The following is a 9569-nucleotide window of genomic DNA, read 5'->3' on the forward strand; positions in this document are numbered from 1 at the left end:
CCAAACCATCCCTGGAGATGCCAGTCACACAACCAGCATGCCTGGAGAGATTAGCAGAAAATCAGTGAAGCCAGGTTGTTGGAATTAAGGCAATTGTAGGGTGGGTCTGTGTGGGTTTCAGAGGGTAGAAAGGCCTTGGCCCCCTCTGAAGGGTCCCATATGAGATCAGCTGCAAGGTTGGTATGTCTATAAAGCTCTTCACTTTACGTTTTCTCTTTTCCTTTCCTCAGTAACTGCCTCATCATGAACTCTTTACTGAATCAAAGATGGTAGAAACGTTTAAATCTTCCAGGGGTATATCATTGATCATTTCTAACTGACATGCAGCTCCAGAAAGTTCATAGTTGCAAATTTCTAAATATGGACCCTAGGCCCCCTTACTCATTCAGTATTGTTTCTGGACTCCTAGATACCAGGTGGTTTCCTTGATGCCAGGTGTGGAAATGTCATGTTTAATAAGATGGACTTGTTTTTGGATTTGTTTTTTGTGCCACACCCTACTTTATTCAGGGATCACTCCTGAGGATGTTCTGGGGACCATAAGATGTACTGAAGATTGAGCTGGATCAGCCATATGCAAGGCAAAAATAACTCTGGCTGCTTTACTGTTGCTCAAGCCCTTGGTTTTGCTTTTATTAACAAGAATATTTGGGAACTATTAACAGTTGGAGATTGGTTTGAGGCCCACAACCAGTGTCACTTATGGCTTGCTATTCCTGGCACTGTGCTTGGGGATCACTCCTGGTAGGGCTTAAGGAACCATATGGGATGCCAGGAATTAAACCCAGGGCTTCTGTGTGAAAGACAAATTACCTACCCAGTCTACTATCTCTCTGGTTCCAGCCTATATTTGGGAGGCTGGGGTGGGATAACCCAGCAGTGCTTAGGGTCTTTCCTGGTTCTGTGTTTGGGAGTGACCCATGATGGTGTTCAGGGGACCATATGTGATATTAGGGTACTTGAACCAGGGTAGCAGGGCAAAACAGTTGCATGTGAGGCAACTATCTTAACACCCTGTACTGTGTAGAGTTGCAAATTTTACCTGTAACAACAGATGAACTTGGCAGAGTTGCTGATGGATTAGAAAGGAGGAGAGAAGTCTCTTTCCTCACAGCAGAAACTTAGGAGGTTTTTTGACGCTTTTGCATTATTTTTCTTGAGCCTAGTTCTCACGGGGTTATGTGAATAATTCTTTGTTCCTCCTGCACACATGGGCTAGTTATAGTTTAAGAGAAGACCTTTAAGCTTGGGGAACCTGCTTCTCTTATAATGGGTAAGAAACTTGTCTGCTCTTTGATCTGCATGAGGTACTGGGTGTCTTTCCAGGCTACAAACACTCTTGAAAAAAATAAGTCTGGAATTAAAGCACTCATTGCTTCTGCTTGAATGGGAGGGACCCTTCATGGGTGTTGTTTCGCCAAAAAGGGTGCCCAAAAAGGTTGAACTTTGAATTTAGACCAGATCTTCTGGATGGAATCTATGTGGGTCCATTTTATTCTGTTCTTGAGGACCAAAGCTAACCCTTTTTGAAAGCTAATACAGCATGTCATAGAATGAACTTTTGGTATAAAAAAGTAATATCCACTACATAAAAATTATCTTTTATAAGGATGAAGAGCATTAAAGATTTCTAGAAATCAAGTCTAAGAAAAGAACAAGTTCATTTGTTATTTTATGTATGCACAATAAACTGTGTTCTAAAGCACCGCCTTGCTTTAATTAAATCACTAGTTTATATGATTAATTTCTATGCATCCATCATTAAACATGTTTTTTTTCTGGCCAACGGATGTAGCTTATTGGCAGAGCATATTAATCACATATGTGAGGTTCTGAGTCCAATCCCCAGCATTGTTCTTTAAAAGTAAGTAAAGATTACAAAAGAGTATAAGATTTTCTTTCCAGAGTTCCCTAATGTGATAAGAAAATATTCATTGCATAATAATTGACTAAAAAGGATCATGTTTCTTGGATAAATTATTGTATTTGGGAAGTAATAACATGTAATTTTGAGCAATGTTGCATGGATAAATTATTGTATTTGGGGAGGTAATACATGTAATTTTAAGCAATTGTTCATTTTTAATTCTTACTCTCCATAAGCTTTTGTATTTTTTTTTTTTTTTTTTTTTTTTTTTTGGTTTTTGGTCACACCCGGCGGTGCTCAGGGGTTACTCCTGGCTGTCTGCTCAGAAATAGCTCCTGGCAGGCACGGGGGACCATATGGGACACCGGGATTCGAACCAACCACCTTAGGTCCTGGATCGGCTGCTTGCAAGGCAAGCACCGCTGTGCTATCTCTCCAGGCCCCAGCTTTTGTATTTTTCACATTGTGCTAGTGAACACTGGATATGAGGAAAATAGGTCTTTTTCTCTTTGCATTACTTATGTCTGGTGAAGGGAATCAGTGGCACCATTCTGAAAGCAAATGCAATATTAGGCTTGGAAAGTTCCTCATTAGCTGCAGTGGAAGTAGTAGTACTTTGCTAAGACATTATATCTGCAGCATTCTGCATGTCTCAAATTTTCTGACAAAAATGAGTAAGTAAAATAGGTAAAGGAATCATTTGCCCCAGAGTTTGTGCTTGGGTGTTGTCTGACGATCATTTCTTCAGAGGCTGGGAAGAAAATGGCAGAAGTGTTTATTGGTCACTTCCTCTGTGCTAGTATTCTACTCACTGTTCACAGAAATGAAAACTATACACTAGAAAAGTATTTTTCTATTTTGCCAATGAGGACATTACCAGCCTGGCCAGAATCATATTAAGTGCTTGTTGCCAGGGTCAAGATTTCAGCCAACTAGGTAGAGCCAAGGCCTGGTCCAGTCTCATCCTGAAGTGAGTTTTGGCTCCCTCACATATATTTGATGCATTCGTTTTGTTAAACTTATGAAAGTAAAGTGAATTAGTGAATAGCATTGAAGTGGGCTGGATGCCTATAAATGTAGATCTATCTATTGGGGTACAGGTCTGAGAGTTGAATGCTTGCTCAGTCTTTATACTTGTTTCTTTTTATTCAGATTATGATCCACATCCAGTCCAATATGTTAAAAAAGCTGATTGAGATCCTAAAGGAAGCTGCAGAGGAAAATTTATCAAAATTTGTGAAAAGGCCTATGTTCTCAGAAGAAGTGGTAAGTGATGGCCTTGAAGTCACTGAAGCAGCTCTCTTTAAAATGTCTTTCACGCTTGTTTTGAGGTATCTTAGTTTATAATAGCATTAAATTCATCCTTTTACATCTGTAGAGCTATGCCCTCAATACCTCTGCCAGTGTTTTAAGATCTGTTCCTACCACAACCACCATTTTTCCACAGTCCCTGTTCCCAGTTCTCTTGATACTCAGGATATATATCTCAGGATATTTTTCTAATTCCTTGCTTTCTTTCTTTCTTTTCTTTTCTTTTCTTTTCTTTTCTTTTCTTTTCTTTTCTTTTCTTTTCTTTCTTTCTTTCTCTCTCTTTTTTTTTTTTTTGGTTTGAGAGTCATACCCAATGGTGCTCAGGGGTTATTCTTAGTTTTGTGCTTATGGATCACCCCTGGTGGGCTCAGGGTGGAAGACCATATGGAAGCTGGAAATTGAACCCAGCCCAGGTTGGCCACATCAAAAACAAGTGAATGCCCTTGGGCTGGAGCAATAGCACAGTGGTTAGGCGTTTGCCTTGTATCTTGCATGCAGCCAACTATGGATGGACCCAGTTTGATTCTCGGCATCGCATATGGTCCCCCAAGCCTGGCAGGAGTAATTTCTGAGCATAGAGCCAGAAGTAACCCCTGTGCGCTGCCGGGTGTGACCCAAACACCAAAAAACAATAACAAAATACAAATACCCTACTCCTTGTTCTATGGCTCTGGCCCCCTATTTTGTTTTTTTTTGACCCACATATAAGAGCATTTGATTTTCATCTCTATTTTCTTTTTCTTTTTTTTTTTTTAATCTGGAGACTCTTTGTGATTCACAGGATACAACCTGATTTCACATCATGCAAATGAGCACTCAACTCACTGTTCTCTCTCTCTGTCTCTCTCTCTCTCCGTCTGTCTCTGTCTTCCTCTTCTATCTTTCTGTCTCTGTCTTTCTCTTCTCTCTCTGTGTCTCTCTCTTTCTCTTTCTCTCTCTGTCTTTGTCTCTCTCTGTCTCTGTCTCTCTGTGTCTCTCTCTTTCTCTTTCTCTCTCTGTCTCTGTCTCTCTCTGTCTCTGTCTCTCTGTCTCTCTGTCTCTCTCTCTCTCTCTCTCCCCTCCCTTTCTCCACTTCTATTCTTAATTCTGTAGTCCAGTTCCTTACAGAGATCACAGGTGTGGCAAGAGTTCTCCTGTTCCTGTGGACAAACCACACTGTGTAGGTAGCCTCTGACATCTTTTCTTTTTACTCTACTCTTATGCAATTCCTGTGCAGTTCGCACCAGATCGTGTTTCTCTTCTTTTTCTTTTCTCCTGGATCCTTCAGCTTTTTCTTTCCTCAGTTGTTGACTTTACTTTTTGTCCCCTGAAGGAAATAGAAGCCATTCCTCAGCCTTCCATACATAGCTGGGGTGATCACATAATCCTCCATAGCCAGGTCCCCAGTCATACTCTAACACCTCCCAGGGTGTCAGCCTAGTTTTCTCATCCTCTTCTGAACTTCTGTTTTCCTGTGGCACATTTCTGTCAGCATGTCACCAGGACAGGTGTCACTCATCCCACAGAAATCATCTCATGGTTGATAATATGGTCCCAATAAAAGTCTCATCCAGTTTATATCTGTAACATTTAGTAGAAAGCACATTCACAGGAAGAGCTAATAAAACCCTGTGGAAGAAGACAAGTAAATAAATGTACTCTGCCTGCCAGATATTAAACTGTAGTAAAGTTTCTGTACTTAAAATTGTGCTTTGGTGCTGGAGTGGTGGCACTAGTGGTAAAGCGCTGTCTTGCCCGCACTAGCCTAGGACAGACTGCGGTTTGATCCCCAAGCATCCCTCCCATATGGTCCCCCAAGCCAGAATCTATTTCTGAGCGTATGGCCAGGAATAACCCCTGGGTGTGGCCCAAAAACCAAAAAAAAAAAAAAAAAAAAAGGTGCTTTGAGCACCTGAAGACCAACCAAAAAAAAACAAAACAGAACAAAACAAAAAACGCTTTGTAAAGTTTGAAAGCCAGATTATGTGAAAGTGATGGGCGAGAAGCACTTCTTCAAAATTGAAAGTCAGGGGCCTAAGTGATGGTAATGTGGCTTGGCTCCCAAACAGCCAACTTGGGTTCAATCCCTGTCATTCCATATGATCTCTCACACCTGCTAGGAGTCCAGAGTCAGGAGTAACCCCTGACCACTACTCATGTGTTCTCCCCCACCCCCAAACAAAACGACTTAAAGCCAGATGAAACAATGAGCCCAGGTATCATTTGTATTTGTAATGGTGCAAGTACACAGTAAAGAATTATCACAGAGCCTTGGCAATGAACACTGCGTACAACTTTATGGTAGACAGCATAAGAGCATTGGATGTGAAGACTTTGCTCATCATCTGGTCATATAGTTAAGAATGATCTCAGTACAGTCATTTTAGTTAGTAAAGCAGCATTGTTTGGTCTGGCCTCCCCACTTTTTCCCTCCTTCCCTTGCCTTTAACAGTGCTGGGCTCATAGTGAGAGCAGAAAGCAGCTTTCTCCTCCCCTGCCACATGGAGCCATTTTAGCCCTTGCCTGGGAAAGGGGCACGTCAGGCAACCAGCAATCTAAGACAGAATTACTTAGACCGAAGAAAGCACAAAAGGTGTGTGTACATGCTGTACATGCTGATCATGCAGTAGTAGGCTGTGATTCCATCCATGACACTGCACCATCACCTAAGCACCATCAGGGCAATCCCTGAACACTGATCTAGGAGAAGCCTCTGAACACTACTGGTGTGACCCAAAAGCAAACAAAACAGTCAGACTTACTTAGCAGTCTCTAAGCCATTGTATGTTTTTGACTGTTGCCCTGGGTCTCTAATGTGATGTCTGAATTGATTTAGTATGACCTGAATAGCTCATGAGCTGATTCTAACTGTGTTCGTTAGAGTGCAAATGAATCTAATCTTGAAAACTGCATTTTACAAATTACAAATTTACAAATCACAAATTTTTGTTATTATACCAAGAGTTATTAGTGAAGATAACTAAACTATTGTAGTTGCCAGTATACCACTAGAAAAAATGTAAAAAAAGAATTTTTTTTCAGTACTATAACTAAAACCACTCAAACATCTGTCTTATCATTGATTTCTTTTGGGGGAAAAAAGGCTCAGTTAACAAATAATAGTCTGATGACATCATTTCGATGACATCGTTTTTGAGAGCTGTAAGAGACCTGTGCATCATATGCAGTTAGATCGAGCTTACCTCTGGCTTGGCTTGTTTGCTTTTTTTCTTTGGGCAGCTCAGGTTGGGAAGCTATCTTTGACTCTTCACTTTCCTTCACGCCTTCAGCAATAAATCATTCATTTAACTCCCAAATAGACCTCAATACATTTCAACCACCTTCTTCGCATCTCCAAATCTAAACTCTTCTTCTCTCACATCTGGGATCTATGGGCTTCTCCATTCGTTTTTCACATCCTTGTACCTCTTGTTCCCTACCAAACTTATGTTTTGGAGCTATTCTTGGTGATGCTCAGAGATCATACCTGGTAGAGCTCATGGAATCACATGTAATGTCAGGGATCAATCCCTGTTCTTCCATGTGCAAGGCATAAGCCCTACCCACTCTATTATCTTCCAGCCCCTCTTTACCAAACTTTTATTTATTTATTTTGGTTTTTCGGCCACACCCGGTGATGCTCAGGGTTTACTCCCAGCTATGTGCTCAGAAATCGCTCCTGGCTTGGGGGACCATATGGGACGCTGGGGATTGAGCTGCAATCCGTCCTAGGCTATCACCAGCAAGGCAGATGCTTTACTTTTCTGCGCCACTGCTCCGGCCCCTTTACCAAACTTTTAAAACCTAAATTGGATTCTACCCCAATTTAGACCCTCATGTGACTTTTTTTTTTTTTTTTTTTGGTATTGGATTTTAGACCAGGTCAGCAGCACTCGGGTTACTCCTGGCTCTGCGCTCAGAAATCACTTCTTGCACGCTCGGGGATCATATGGGATACCAGAGAGTGAACCACATATAAGCCAAATGCTCTAACCACTGTAATATTGCTCTAGTCCCCTCACATGACTTTTAAAATGCATTTCAAATCCTAACTGTGGACCTTGTGTGATTTGGCCCTACCTCTTACTAGAATCATTAATTTGAACAAGCTGGATTTCTTGCTTCTTTGCTATCTGACTTCTTTCCCTGTTAAGTTTCACTGTATTATATACTATTTGCACAGTTCTTTCAGATGATACAAGATAATTACTTCCATATGCTAATTCTGTTTTTGTTTGTTTGTCTGTTTATAGTCTATATCCCATGGTGCTCAGAGCTTATTCCTGGCTCTTAGCTCAGGGATCACTTTTGGTGGTTCTTGGGGTTCCTATATGGTCCCTATAGGGTACCGGGAATTGAACCTGGGTCAGCTGCATCCCAGGCAATCACTTTACCTGCTCTACTATCAATCTGGCCCTCATTTACTAAGTCCAAATTTTCTATGCAGCATGTGGAATCCCTTATAGTCAATCAGTCATACCTCTGTAGGTCCCCAGTTTTCACCACTTTTGGTGTACATAGTGTATTTTGATGCATCTTGAACTCTGCTACTTGGAAGGTAGCAAGAACAAAGAAGAAATCTTGCTGAGCATAATGATCTCCTCATGCTTTCTTCCAGTTGGCCAACGTGAAGGAAAAAGTGAAGGATGTGCCTACCCTTCTGGCCAGATTCAATGAGATCTATTGGAAACTCCAAGACAGTGGCCAAGTGACTGCCTGCACTTTGGACGATCTGCTCTGCCATATCCCCAGGGACAGGAACTCCCACATGGTCCTGTTCAATAAGAGGACAGTCAGCCGCCGTACCTTCCAGCCACTCAACCAATCCCTGTGGGCTGAGTGACCCAAGGTCCACAGCCATGAATGGGAAGGAGACCAGCCTCTGGTAATGGAATAGTCTGAGGCCTCAGACTCCAGCAGACATGCTGGATAACACCTGATTTTGTCCTTCTATATTCAAGTTTGTGAAGGGCCTGCTACTCACCTGAAAAGTCAGTATGTTTGCTGTGCTAAGGATCTATATTGAAGCTAGTAGGAAGCTTGGCTCTCAGATAAGACACTTATTGGAATTGTAGAAGATTTTATTTTTAATTTGGGGCACACCCAGCAGTGTTAAGGGATTATTCCTGACTCTGCTCTCAGGAATCATTCCTGGTGGTGGTCTATGGCCTGCCAGAGATGAAACCTGGGTTAGCCAAGAACAAGGCAAGCATCCTAGCCACTGAACTACCGCTCTGGTTTTGGTTGCTGAAGAATCTTGAAGAAACATGTCATAGTCTCCAGGCCAATGAATACCTATGGGGAGGAATTTCTCTGTGATTGATTCATTTTCAAGGGAGTAGCCACTTTTGTTACCACTTGAATTATGGGAGGTCTGAATTTCTATTCCTCCATATTAAAAAAGAACCCATCAATTTTTTTTTCCTGCCTTTGTCATCACTTATTTGGCACCCTAAACAGGAGCCTTGTGAATCTGCATTTTGATTTTAAATTTTCATGGAAAGTTAAACAAGGCCAAATTTTATCTAGAATGAAATAAAAAGACTCCTGAGAAAGCTTCTTGTGGTTATGTTTTGTTTTCTTAACATCACAAAAAAAACCCAAAATCAATATTTAGTTATTAGAACTTACTTAGCTAAGTAAGCCCAAAGGATGAAGACTGCTTTGGTAGTGGGCAAACCATATTCTCAAATGCCAAGGAAAAACATATCAGTGTTTTCTGTTATTGTTTTCTATATGGGTCCTAAATACTTTGTCTTACAGTTCACAGCATCTGTTAATGATTTTTCTTTTCTTGTTCATTGGTATATTGCTTTTATTACTTTTCTATAAAAATAAATGTGTCATAAGTTCAGAGTGGTAGTACAACAGATAGGTCACTTGTCTTGCAGGTGGCTAACCTAGGTTTGATCCCCGATAGTCCATATGGTCCACCACTGGTGTACTTTCCTAGAAATAAGTGTCAGGGGAGCAGATCAAAGCTTTCTCATGCTGGCTCCACATTGGACTCTGATGAAAACAGGCCCTGCAGAAAAATACATCCATCTCTCTCCATTGTGCCTTTTGTTTACAGCATGGTTTTACTGTGCTCCAGCTTCTCAGCAGTTTTCTTGAGCACCACCAACCTTTTTGTGAAGTACTACTTCAAAAACTAGCTGACCTCAATGTCATTGTTCTGAGACCAGAATCAACTTTAGAATCAGAAAATTTTAGATGAGGGGGGCTGGAGTGGTGGCGCTAGAGGTAAGGCGTCTTCTTTGCAAGTGCTAGCCGAGGACAGACCACAGTTCAATTCCCAGGTGTCCCATATGGTCCCCCAAGCCAGGAGCGATTTATTTCTGAGTGCATAGCCAGGAGTAACCCCTGAGCATCACCAGGTGTGCCCCCATCCAAAAAAAAAAGAGAGAAAACA

General features: G+C 41.4%; 1 protein-coding gene across 1 annotated transcript in view; it reads left to right on the forward strand.

Annotated features, from left to right (window-relative positions):
* The window catches only part of PTCD2 (pentatricopeptide repeat domain 2), a 36244-nt gene extending 27806 nt beyond the window's left edge, over positions 1-8438 (forward strand). The window contains exons 9-10 of the mRNA XM_049768802.1: positions 3020-3133; positions 7776-8438. Coding sequence (XP_049624759.1) covers positions 3020-3133; positions 7776-8000 — 339 coding nt within the window. The 3' untranslated portion in view covers positions 8001-8438. The remainder of the gene's footprint in view (positions 1-3019; positions 3134-7775) is intronic.
* Positions 8439-9569: the final 1131 nt, after the last annotated feature.

Source organism: Suncus etruscus, chromosome 2 (genome assembly GCF_024139225.1).
Source record: "Suncus etruscus isolate mSunEtr1 chromosome 2, mSunEtr1.pri.cur, whole genome shotgun sequence".
NCBI classification, from domain to species: domain Eukaryota; kingdom Metazoa; phylum Chordata; class Mammalia; order Eulipotyphla; family Soricidae; genus Suncus; species Suncus etruscus.